Source organism: Lacerta agilis, chromosome 10 (genome assembly GCF_009819535.1).
Source record: "Lacerta agilis isolate rLacAgi1 chromosome 10, rLacAgi1.pri, whole genome shotgun sequence".
NCBI lineage: Eukaryota > Metazoa > Chordata > Lepidosauria > Squamata > Lacertidae > Lacerta > Lacerta agilis.
Genome location: NC_046321.1, coordinates 42599916 through 42613566, shown reverse-complemented (window position 1 = coordinate 42613566; position 13651 = coordinate 42599916). Strand labels below are relative to the sequence as shown.

The 13651-nt window shown below is 42.0% G+C and overlaps 1 protein-coding gene across 2 annotated transcripts in view; it reads right to left on the bottom strand.

Annotated features, from left to right (window-relative positions):
* PTPRB (protein tyrosine phosphatase receptor type B) overlaps positions 1-11196 on the bottom strand; it is a 79844-nt gene extending 68648 nt beyond the window's left edge. For both annotated transcript variants that reach the window (XR_004427426.1, XM_033161598.1), the window contains exons 1-2: positions 11076-11196; positions 9536-9934 (exon numbers count right to left, since the gene is read on the bottom strand). Coding sequence is in view for 1 of the 2 variants with exons in the window: in XM_033161598.1 (XP_033017489.1) it covers positions 9536-9934; positions 11076-11151 (475 nt within the window). In the remaining variant the exon portion in view is untranslated. The remainder of the gene's footprint in view (positions 1-9535; positions 9935-11075) is intronic.
* Between the last annotated feature and the right edge of the window lie 2455 nt (positions 11197-13651).

Sequence of the window (13651 nt, the reverse complement as noted above, 5' to 3'; positions counted from 1 at the left end):
TTCAGAAAGCACGCTTGTCGTGTGATAATCAGCAACCACCCTACAATAGCAAGCTTGTTCGAGATCTTCAAAATGGATACAGAAAAATGAATATGCAATAAAAGACTAAATTGAATTCAATCAATTATGTGGGCTGGTTATTAGAAAGACCTCTGCCCAAGGTCAAGGAATTCACTTTTAACAAGCACCTGTATATACAGGTACAAGGTTCAGTACATTTTGTGGGTGTGCATGATATATGCAACTGTGTCCCTGACAAACATGTAAACTCTAAGCCCATTCACACCTGTTCTTGAAGCACTACCTAGCAGTCTGGGGCAAGTTCCTATCTCTCTGCACACCCAGTGCTTTCTCCACTGTTCATCAAGGGAGACATGGGTAACCCTTCAGCTTTGGAGAATCTGGTCCTGATGCTCCTGCGTGTGCCCTCTCCTCTACCCTTTCATGTGCTCTGTACCTCTTTGTACAAGGCATACGGGAGCAACTTGTTTTGGAGATTTTGTTGGGCTACTACAAAAGCAAAAAGTTCTCCAGTTCTTTTGTGGACTGCCGTACAGAGCTGATAGGCTGCATTGAGCCTGGTTGGTCACAAATGGCTCAAGACTGCTTTATAATAACAGATATTCAGAACTCTTCCATGTAAAATCTCATGCTTGCTCTGTTCAGGAAATAACCTGGAGGGTACTGCCCACAAGTTTCTGGTAATGGGCCGTAATTATATGAGCTTTTTAAAGTCACCTATCTTTTAGGGAATGCCAAAATTACAATGAGAGTGCAGGAAGAAACTTTTACACATTTTCCGTTCACATTCTGTACTTCTCCCTATGTGGTAAGAGAATGTCATGTCCTTTCTTTGTGGCTGGGAATTAAGGTTCAATCTGTGGTGTTCTATGACCCCTAGTGCTACATTTATAGGCCAAAAAGTTTGGGACTGTTCCTTTGCAATGTGAGCTTTCCCCTCTCACAGAAAACCAGGTTACCTTTCAATAGCAGGATGCATTTGCTTGAGTCAAATTACTCCTAGAAGCAGAGTTTCATGCATGGAAAAACCTTGTTTTGCTGCCACAACAGTAGGCTGCCTGCCACGTATAAATTTTTTAGCTCACAGCCCCTCTAAAAAAGTTATAATTACTAGGTTAGAAGCAGCAGATGTTTCCAAATATGATCACTCAGTGTGTAATTATGAAGTCTTAGAATGTCAACCTATGATTTCTCCCCTGCCAAAAGGACCACTTTGTGAACTTTCATCTTGAAGTGAACATCCTTTAAAAAACAACAATATTGACATGCATGTTTAATGCTACCAATAAAATAAAACTGTCTATCTTCTGTTTACATTTACAAGATGCATGTTCCTCTGAGGTTCTTTTCAATGTAAAACATGCATGTTATGTTAGCCTAACATGCATTTTGAACCCCTCAGGAAGACGCCCCCCCCCGCCAATGAACACACAGCTCACTTCAAATGTTTTTTTCTATTTTAAACTATAATCTTTGCTCTTCTGTGAAGAGGAAATTGTAGGAGTCTGTTAAATTACACACACAAAAGTCACTGTAAGTGTGAGGCCAGCCCAACATCCAGCACTGGCCCTGTAACAATCCATTCACAGGAGTCCAATAATACATTTGTGGGTTAAACTCCTTCATATGGGAATCACTACTCTATGTTATTATAGAGCGATGTAGCTTTTGTGACATGATGATTGCTTCAGTTATTGCCTTCAGGAGATTTTGGAACATATGGGCAATACTGTGTAAACAATATGCTTAAAAAATAATAATGTGCCAAGTTAATTCAGGTCCAAAGTGGAGGGGATGATAACGGACATAAAGTTTGCCACTGCATAGCAGTATTTTCTTTTGCAAATAGCTGGTGTGCGGATCCCTAAGCCGCATGGCAGAGAGTTGGCCATTAACCCTTTCCCCATCATGGTCCTGATTTCAGAACTGAAATCGAAATATTCACCCATCTCTACTTACGAACCACTCAAGCATGCTGTCAATGATCAGTCCTGACAATGGCACTTCATGCTCACAGGCCTTGTTGGTGGAAGGTCTATACAGTACTTCTTACAAACAGCCTCCACCCCCAAGTCTAAAACTGCTACTCATCAGCAACATTACAGAGATATGGACACAAAGACCAAACCCTATAACAATTCTATCCTCTGGCAACACTCTTACAGGGCCTAATAGTGTCACCTACCATATTGGGTTCATTCGCTTTTCTCATCTTTTAATGTGACATATGCATCACAATGCCCCTCTACACAGCATAAACAGGGCTTTATCTAAAAGAAGAATAAATGGGCAATAATCTGATATCAGAAATGGCAACATCCCCAAACCAGCAGAGGAACATTCCAACATTCCAACCTCCCGGTATGTTCTATATAAGGTGGCCATCCTTGAACAAAAACGGAGACTCTTGAACTTCAGAGGGAGACTCCAATGTGGAACCATTGAACTGCAAGTTATCCATAGAATGAGTACCATCACTTCTGGATTGAATCAATCAACACAGTGGATTTTATTACACTAAATGTGTTGTTTCGCTTACCAATGCCAGGACTAGAACAAATAATAACACTATGCATATTGGAAAAATGCATGTGACTGTGTTGTTGTTTTTTAAATCAGAACTACAATAGAAGAAATGTGGTGGAGGAGTGACAAATGAAGCTTAAGGCCCAGGCTGTGCCCACTGGGAAGGACTGTGATATTTGCAAATTTTAGTAATCTCTTTTAGGTTGCATCCTATGAACATTTGCCTGCAAGTACTATTGAACTGCCAACCTAGCAGTTCAAAAGCACGTCAAAGTGCAAGTAGATAAATAGGTACCGCTCCAGCGGGAAGGTAAACGGCATTTCCGTGCGCTGCTCTGGTTCACCAGAAGCGGCTTAGTCATGCTGGCCACATGACCCAGAAGCTGTACGCCGGCTCCCTCGGCCAGTAACCCGAGATGAGCGCTGCAACCCCAGAATCGGACACGACTGGACCTAATGGTCAGGGGTCCCTTTACCTTTACTATTGAACTCAATGGGACATACTTTTGAATAGAAAGTATGTTTGTGGGTGAGACAAAACTGATTTCAACCTGTGGGTTCAAAAGTAGTTTGTGCTGCAGCACAAGGAGTTGCTGTTACGATTTTACAATCAGTGTTATTTTATTGTAAATAAAGTTGATTTGTATATTTGTTTTATTTTTGTATTGAGTGTACGCAGTGTGGCAAATATAGTAGTACTGGATTATGATAATGTAATAAATAGTCAACAATGCTTTTCAGCTCTTAGTAAGGTTTCCATCAACAGAATGGGAAGGGAAGCAATTTTTGCCCCCCCCCCAATGTCCTCACACACTAGGGATGAAATTCACCAGCATATTAGTCAGATTTCCCCCAATATATATATATGTTTCTTTGCAATTTTACCTTTATACACATTTTTACCAAGCAATTCTCCTAATACGATGCATGTTAATGTTATTTTCACTTATACATACATTTTTGTGCATGGTTTACTGCAACATATGTATTTTTTTAATACACAGTAACTGCCTGAAAAACTGCACTGCAAAATTCAGGTAAGTACGAATTTTAAAGGATGGTTGTGTTTTGGTTCTTCTATAGTAACTGAAAGTGCAAATTTGGGGTGTTCATCTTTAAATACAAACAGAACCAGTTTTCTCCCCCATCTCTACCCCACACCCAGCTAAATCTGCTCTGAAAGTTTAGGGACCATCCAGAGCAGATTTAGAAAGGCATGAAGGTGCGGGGGAGAAGGGGAACCAGAGAAAATTGCTTCCCTCTTTATTCTGCTGAACATCGGTCAAAGGATACCACTGGATATGCACATCACCACCATCATTATAGCAGTAGTGAAGTCACAACCCTTATGGTGCACACACATGCATTTGTATGTAATGGGGCTCATTGGATCACGACTTTGCTCTCATAATTGGGCTCGTTGAGTCATAGCTGGACTATTTAGGAGAAACTAAGTGCATTCTTATCGCCATGCCTTCCAAATGCACATCAGTCATTTAGCTATTATGCTATATCCTTTTCGCTTATCCTCTGTTTTGTCTGCTTAAGACTGCAGACAAAACAAAGGGAGGATATAAAGGACAAGTAAAATGACTCATGTCACACTTGGTGTCTGATAATTTTTTTTCTTAGTCGAAATGAGGATTCTTTTTGGGGATTAAAAAAAATATTAGTCTTCTAATCATAGTACAATTTAGTCAATCAATAATATGTAGAGTTGCTTTTCAAATAAAACTAAAAATGAAATAAGTTAGCTTTTAAAATAAGGTAAGGACTGCAATTGCAACCACCGAACCAGTGTTCCTTCTCTCTGCTTTGTGATCTATCCACTCCCCAAATTTAGCTAGCAAGCTATTTTTTAAGGACAAATTGCAAATAACTGTTTAAACAAATGAGTCTTTTTTTAAGTTATATGTTGAGTTTCAAAATTTGTGCAATGCTGATAAGATTTACAGCAAAATCATAGCCATGCCTACTCAGAAGGAAGTTCAATGAAACCCCATATGCACTACATACAGAGAGCTACAATTCTCAGAGTGGCTTAACAACCATTCCTGTTTCCCCATAGGATGCTGAGAATTGTAGCATGGTGAGGGGAATGAGGGGGGGTCTCCTAACAACTCTCAGCACCCTTAACAAACTGCAGTTCACAGGATGCTTTGACTGTTTGAAGTGGAATGACACTGATTTAAAGGTACAGGAGTGCAAAGGCTGAAAATCTACACCCATTTACTTGGAACTAATCCCTGTTGAATTCAAAGGGGCTTACTACTGAGCAGTGCCGGCCCACCAACGAAGCTAGCTGAGGCAGCCACCTTGGGTGGTGGGATTTCAAGTGGGTGCCCCACCACCCTCCCCAGCTCTACTGCTTGTGGAGCAGCACCAGTGGCTTCTGCAGAGCTCTACGAGCTCTTTTAAGGTCTCGCGAGATCTTGCCAGAACTTGCCACTGCACCTCGGCAGGCACCACTGCACAGCCCAGGTAAGGGAGGTTTCAGTGGGGGTTGGGGGGTTGGCAGCAGGGGGGGTGGCAACTTCCCATTTCGCCTCAGGCAGCAGAATGGGATGGGCCATGCCTTCTTAGTAGACATGGATAGGATTGCACTGTTAGTGGTACAACTCAATGTCCTGTCTGCTTTCTAACAGGTTGATCTACTGAGAATGTTTTCTGGATTTCAGTTTGCCAATATCATTGATGGTACTTGTGGCGATCACACAGGGTCCCCGGTCGTTTGACGGACTATTGATCCCTGTGCCACCACGGCGCTTTGCTGCCACCAACCAGGATCCCCTCCCTGGTAATAACTTTCACAGTCAGGGTGCAATTTTAAACAAAATAATAAGTGTTTATTTAAAAACTTCAACAACTTAAGATATTGGTTACAACCCTGCCTACGCTCACCACTATACCTCACCACCAACCCTCACAATCAACAACCACCCACCAACCAACTCCCTCGATCAACTGCTCTTCATCAACTGCCTCAACTCCCCGCTCTCTAACTCTAACTGACTCCTTCAGCTGCCCCTAGCTCCCCCCCTCTGTTTATTGGTTAGCCTAGGGCCAGCCACTTAACCCCTTACTTACTCCTTCTCCTATATGTATACCCTAGGAAGGGCAAACGCCACAGTACTCCTCACAACTGCTGCCTTAATTTATTAGGTTTATCCCTAAGGCTCACACAAATATTTACAGTGCAATTCAGTGAATGTCTGCTTAGAGGTAAAGCTCCTGGAATTCAGTGGGGCTTACTTCCAGGTAAGCAGATATAGGAATGGCGTTTTAAAATCATAAAATGTTTTTAGCAAGGAGAAAGGTTCAAAGGAACTGAATACTCCTTCACGTGCCTTGAATAGTCTTTGAATCTAACCCTGTGGCTATAACTTAAGACTGCATCCAGAAATCGTATGCATGCTCTTATTTAGAAAAGGCTGGGTCCAACTTCCACCCAGTGGCTCTTGATCTTGGACCTCAGATCCGTAGCTGCCAACTTTTCCTTTTTTTAAAAGGGAAATTCCCTTATTCCGAATAGGATTCCTTGCAAGAAAAGGGAAAAGTTGACAGCTATGTGTCCTGGTGGGAAGCAGAACAGACCACGTAGCAAACAGAATACTGTCCTCTAACATTTTGCTGGCATTTGCTTACTGCTCAACTTGGTGCCTGCTCACTGCCCACCCAAACAAATACCGCAGTGCAGCAACAACAGTGGCACCAGCATGCATCACATGAGCAGGCAAAATATATGCAGATGTGGTGACTGCTGGAGCCTGTGGCATGGGTTGACAGCCAGCCACCTGCCTGCTTTCTGAATCAGGGAACTTTCCCAGTGGTGCAGCCTGTTTTGTGTGAAGAGAAGGTAACATGTTCAGCCAAGCCAAGCCAGGCCAGCAACTAGCAAGCATCACCAACACCAGGGCATGGACCCAGCAGGTTGTAGTGGCCAGGGAGCTCAGGAGAAATGGACCAAGGGGCTGTAACCACCAGCCCCCAGCATCTGCTGCCTAAGATGTGTTGAAGTAAGAGTAGCGAAATCACAACTAAGTAGGTCATATCATAGATATGACTGACACCCTTCTTTGGAAATTAAACCAATGTCCGGATATTAACATTCAAACATTTAACTTGCAGAAACTTATAGATGAATTAAAAGATAATATTTACAGTCACATGCTTGTCCAAGCATGGGCTTTCAGTCTCTTCTCCTAATTTCCAAACAGTTGCATTTTTCTCTCTTTCCAGAGCTCAGTACTTAACCTTCTGTCTTTCAGTTAGGCCATGCCTTGCAGCTCCTTTGAGAGATTACCACTTTTACCTTCTCCTGAAGCTTTGCTGTCTTTCTTTCAAGCAGAGAAGCACTCCAACAGTCTATTCAACTTAGCAGTGTTCGCAGTGGATTCTAAAACACAGTCATCTTGCTTCCCATAAAATGGAGTCTCTCCATCGTTATATACCTCCCATGTGGCCCTTGTTAGCCAATCACATGAGAACTACTAGAGAACTCTCTAGAATTCAGTTACCAACTAATCAGATTTAAACTCAAAGTAATGCAAACAATCATTTATCATTTCAGTGAAATACAGTACTATACTTAACTGGGTGGCCACCTCACTCTGCTTAAAAGTAGGATGCCCTTGATAGATGAACAACAAGTTTTTATCAAAGGCATTTTTCACTGCCTCTGATTTAAAGCTAAACTCCATTGTACTCAGATCTGTGCTGAGGATAGGAGATAAGACTGCCTCATTTACTTTCTTATCTCCACCCTCTTCTCCCCCCCTTTGCTCCTGCTTGGCAGGGGGTTGGACTGGATGGCCCTTGTGGTCTCTTCCAACTCTATGATTCTATGATTCCTATGGGAATGAGAGGTTTTGGCAGGTGGGCAGTTTTGACAGATTTGACCCATGAGGCAGATTCCCAATATCCCTGACCACTGGTCTTGCTAGCTAGGGATGATGGGAATTGTAGTCCAAAAACAGCTGGAGACCTAAGTTTGGGAAACCCTGGTCTAGATGACACCAACTCTTCATCCTAGCTAGGGAGAGCCAATCAGGATGCACCTGCCTCCTTGATGCATCTGAAGGGAAGCTGGTAACAAGCCTCAAGAAAGCAGGTGAGGGTCTAGTGGATAAAATATACATACTAAGGTTGAAGTTACTGACCATTAACCCTAAAAGGGTACCTAATTACTAAATATATCAAGACATGATTGTATTACATTTCTTCTAAAAGTGATACCATTTGACCATCTCCCCTTGTCTGACTTATCTTTCAGATAAGTTCCTTGATGGCAGGCACCTGCCTCTGTGAAACTCTGTAAGATGCCCCACACTGATGATATGGTAGAAATAACAGGACTAATAATTATGAAATTCTCATTGAAGGAATTGTGACTGCCCTAAAATTAGGTTTAAATGGCAGTACATTTACGCTATGTAAGTTGCACATTGTGGTATATTACATTTGTCACATTGCACGTATAACACATTTCAGGTAACATTTCAGCACCTTTTCTTAAGGCTAAGAACCTTAAGGAAGAATTTCAACCAACACAATTTTTACTGATTTTTTTTCTTAACATGAAATTTCTTGTCAATTCACCCAATGGGAAAACAAAACTATCAAGACAACAAAGGGTCATTGTGTATTTTCTTGGAGAGGTCTTTAACAGAACTTTGGTAGCAGCAGGGGGGAACCAGACATCCTGAGTTTTTTCACTCAAGTGTAAAATTTTAAAGAACTGTTGCCAGATAACAAAACTTTGGAAACTTATATTTAAAATGAAATAAAACATGTTAACTATATTGGGAAATGAAAAATGGGTCTGTAGGTCAACATTTTTGTGAATTTCCCCTGTATTTCTTCTATTGTATCCTGCTTAGAAACTATAGTACTAAGCAGCATAGAGTTTGGATTTGATATCCCGCTTTTCACTACCCGAAGGAGTCTCAAAGCGGCTAACATTCTCCTTTCCCTTCCTCCCCCACAACAAACACTCTGTGAGGTGAGTGGGGCTGAGAGACTTCAGAGAAGTGTGACTAGCCCAAGGTCACCCAGCAGCTGCATGTGGAGGAGTGGAGACGCGAACCCGGTTCCCCAGATAACAAGTCTACCGCTCTTAACCACTACACCACACTGGCTCTCATATAAATTATTAAAATAAATAATACAGTTCTGCATTACCTGCTTATTATTAAGATTACTAAGTGCTTGTAATATGTAATATCATATAAACAAACAACTGAGGAGCTTATGTTTGTGAAGATATATTGGCCTATGCACCACTACTGTTGCTTGATTTTGTTTTTTAAAAGATTGCTGATTTTGACTCTTCGAATTCTGTGATGAAATGTATTAAGAGGGGATGTTGTGCAATTTGTATACTCATTTTTTGGCAGACTGTATCAGACCTACACACAACAATAAACAAAACAATAAAACCAAGAAAGGCCATTTAAAAGCTATTTCACAGTGCCAAAGGACCAAATATTATAATTGTCTTATTATTTATTAAATTTATGTCCCGCCTTCTCCTCCAAGGTACTCAAGGTGGCATACATGGTTCCCCCTCTCTTTTAATCCCCACAACAAACCTTTGAGGTAGGTTAGGCTGAGAGGCAGTGATTGGCCCAAAGGCATCTAGTGAACTTCATGGCTGAGTGGGTATTTGAACCCTGGTCTCCCAGCTCCTAGTCTGACACACTACTATTACCCCATACTGGCTTTCATGTTACTCTCCAGTGACTTAAATGTCAATGCAGACAGGGCCATGGAGCTGACTGGGTGACCTTGGGCCAGTCACTGCCTCTCAGCCTAACCTACCTCACAGGGTTGTTGGAGGGAAGGAGGGGGAAGAACCACATACACTACCTTGAAAAAATGATGGGATATAAATTCATAACAAAACAAAACAAAACAAAAACTTCCAAAATTGGTCAGAGCAAGACACACTTTACGGTTCATGGGAAGCATATTTGAAGGAGTGGCTTACCATTCCTTGAGCACAGGTTGTCATGGAGAGTCTCTCCCTTCTTGTTGACGTCAATTCTTTTCCAACTATGAAGATATTTCCTCCCCATCTTCACTACTACCGTTGTGCCTTGTTTCTTGAGGAACAGAAAGCTGTTTTTCACCTCAAGGAGTCCTTCCCTGCTGTGACAGGTCCAACTGGGTGCCTCAGAGCAGTTGGTGGTGATGGCTTTGCGCGAATGGGCCGCCTTAAACCTGCTGATAGCCAGACATTGGCCAGATCTAACATGGAGGAGCTTTTCATTCTTCATCCATCTCCACTGCTGGTTTATATTGGTCAAGTTGCATGTTCCCACATATACTGTTTTATTGCTCTCATAAATACATTGCTGTTTTTGCTCATGGATAATAAGAAAACCACCTGAGAGGGGAAATGAAGAACCCTTACAAATGGGACAGTGTATATGTGAATGTTCACAGAACAGAAACAATAGCAACCATACAAGCTCCGCAAGTATGATAACCCATTTCCATAACCATTATCATCTCACTATGTTTCTGTTGTGGCACTCATCTACAAATCATGGTAAAAAGAAAGTTCACAGTTGTGTAAAAAGTTGGTTTGGGATCATGGTGTACAGACTTTCTGCATACTTCTGTGGATTCCCTAAACTTAATTCCTCTCAGAGTAGGGGGGGGGGAATCAAACCAAGCCATTAACTGCCCATGTTTTCATTTCACAATGAAACAATAAGTCAAACTCTTAATAATCCTTTTAAAAACTGGTTTGCAACATGCAAACCATTTGCTTGAATGTGTTTTCAAATCTGTCTCTGCTTCTCTTTCCCTTGGGCTCCGTTTACTTCATATAAAAAAGAGATATGGTGTTATTAATCTAAACTCCCTGACTTATGCTGCTCATTGCAATGTGGTTTCCATTCACTACTTTGCAATAATGACTGACTGGTGCCATGTATACAGCAGTGGTTAGGCTCAGGAATCACAAAATCACAAGGAATCACTCCCTTGCCTCACAAAATAAGTTCTTTCCCATCTCCTATTTTACAGCATGGAATAAATACAATTTCAGTACTAAACTCTGCCAGCTCTTCAGTGATGAGCCCCATCTTCAGCTAAAGAATATGCCTGGCTGCTCCCCTTTTCTGTGTTTCACTTGTAATTAGCTGTGGGATGATTTATATTACTATAAGTTCTAGCAAAAATGTATCTGTAAAAGACTCTGATTTTATAACTCGCTTGCACAAAACATGGATAAAGTCTCAGAGTCTCTCACAAATGAGCATGGACCAAAGAGAGTGTCCAGTGGGGAGGACTTCTCAAAGAATGAAGCAATGATTCAAAAGAAAGTTTATTTCCTTTTTTTGATTGAAACCTAAACAATCTCGGGTTTTACTCGGCCAATGCCTCTCTCCCTTATTGTATAAACTGAAGCACGGAAATCATTCCCTTTCAGCAACTCAGGGGGAAACTCCCAGGAACTCTTGGGAACCACGGAAAGAATGAGCAAGAAACACAAAACTCTGAAGGGGAGTTGTACTTACCAGAGATCCCAAAAGCCAGGCAGGTAGAAATTAGAATGTGAAATAAACTCTCCATTTTTCTTCTAACAACTCCCATTGCTTCTTTCTCTTTCTCTCTTGCTCATTTTTTTTTCTTTTTCGAAAAATGCATACCCCAGATAAGTGAAGCGAAGGCTAGGAAGGAAATGTGCCTTCACAGGAGGAAAATGTCAGTGACGAACACTTCCTTCTATTCAATTGTTTTTTTGGGTTTTTTTTATACCACTTTGTCCTTTCATATGATTCTTCAGCATGCACTAGCTATCTGCCCTGGCTAGGCAAAACACAAGCAAAAGAGGGCTACATTTCAAAAACAAATACAGGGCTTAAGCATCTTTGAAAACTCAGCAGAGGAAAAGGGGCTATAATTTCCTTTAATTGCCTGTCTGTAAACCATTCTGTGTCTGCAGGTATTCTTGATTGGCCGATGTAAATATATACTATGTTGTCCTGTAAACACTCAAGCTTGTGTAATGATATGTTATGAATCCATCCAGGAGCACCACGTGATTAGATACCATGTTTGACTCACACCCATAAGTCTCTCCCATTAGGCTTATTCACACATTATACTGTCCCTATGGATGTACAAGTGTTTGTGTGAAAGAATGGACACTCGCAGATTTGGACAGCTCAGCTGTTCTGCACCCAGGTACACAAACTGAACACTTGTTGAATGCCATGTGTGAACACTCCTATTGTGAATTTAATTGATGCCAATGGCTGGTACCTTTTGTATTAGGAAGCCAGCATGAAGGGAAGGGCACGGCACTGAATTCTGATTCTTCTCTCAGTTGCACAGTGGTACCTTGGTTTTCGAACGTAATCCGTTCCAGAAGACTGTTCGAGTCCTGAAATGTTCAAAACCCGAAAAACTCAATAGCCGACAGCTAGGCCTCTGGATCTTGCACTCAGCAGAAGCCGTGTGACATGTTCGACTTCCGAGGCGTGTTCAAAAACTGAAGTATTTAACTTCTGGGTTTACGGCATTAAAAAACTGAAACGTTCGACTCCTGAGATGTTTAAAAACCGAGGTACCACTGTATCCTTTTTTTTATTCTACCTTGTCCAGATGGATGGAACACTTTTATGCAGCGTCTGCCCCCTTCTGAGTGCAAAAGTGTAAATCTTAGGGCTTCCTCCTTTGTTCCAGGAAGACTGGGGCATGTACATGTGTCTCAATGTACCCACCAAGATATACCCACGTCTATCTCTGCTATATCTCTCTGGTTTCTCTCTGTTTCTCATTTTCCCAATCTTAAGTTCAGTTCTTCGCAATTCCCTGCAACTGCTATTTTAAAAAGGCCTCACAAAAAATTATTCAGTATTTTACTGCAAATTTATTCTAATATCCACATTTGGGTATACAATTTTGCCTAAAATACACATTTTTGCAAAGTGGTTTCCCTAATATAATGCATTTGTGTATGTTATTTTCAATAATATACAGTAATCATTTCTATGTACACTTTCCCCTAATATAGGCATTTTTGACACATTAGCTGGAGAAGAACTGCATCACAAATTTGGAGAAGCGTGACTTTGAAGGATGTCTGTGTTTCAGTTCACATTTTGATTCAGAAAGTGCTGATTAGGTAGCCTTTAAATGCAAACTGAATCTCATTTCGCCCCTACCCATGTATAATCCTTAGGTACCTTGCACCCTTCGCTCTGGCTAATTGCCTCATGTTTAGCTAATACTACTTTCATATATGGGACATGGGTGGCGCTGTGAGTTAAACCACAGAGCCTAGGGCTTGCAGAACAGAAGGTCGATGATTCGAATCCCCATGATGTGGCGAGCTCCTGTTGCTCAGTCCCTGCTCCTGCCAACCTAGCAGTTTGAAAGCACGCAGTGCAAGTAGATAAATAGGTACTGCTCCAGCGGGAAGGTAAACGCCGTTTCCGTGCTCTGCTGTGGTACGCCAGAAGCGGCTTTGTCATGGTGGCCACATGACGCAGAAGCTGTCTGCGGACAAACGCAGGCTCCCTTGGCCAGTAAAGTGAGATGAGCACCGCAACCCCAGAGTCATCGGCGACTGGACCTAACAGTCGGGGGTCCCTTTATCTTTACCTTTACTTTCACATATCTTTAAAGATGGGTGTGTCAACTTCCGTAGCGCTCACATCCAGAGGGGAGATTTCTGCACTGCAGGTTGAACACTGAAGTACTCAGCTGAAATGGCAGAAAATGTTTCAGAGAAAGGCCCTATGAGCCCACCAATGGCCTCACACCACTTTCTGCCAGCTGAGGAGATGGCCCAGAGCCAGCCCTACCATTAGACAGAGTGGGGTGGTCACCTTTAACAGCTGATGCTGGGGTGGGTACAAGTGGTGAGGTGTTGGAGGAAAAAACCTATGTGTGCTGTAATGAGTCCTGTCCTACAGGCCGTTGGAAACTAGCCTGCTGCCCCCGGGTGCACTGGAGGGCATGGTAAGGCTCAGATGCCAATGAGACTATGTTTTGTACATAGAATTAGGGAGGGGGTCAATTTGTCCTTCACCTCAAGCAGAAAAGACATCTTGGATTAGACCTAGGTAGACCAGGGGAAGGAGCA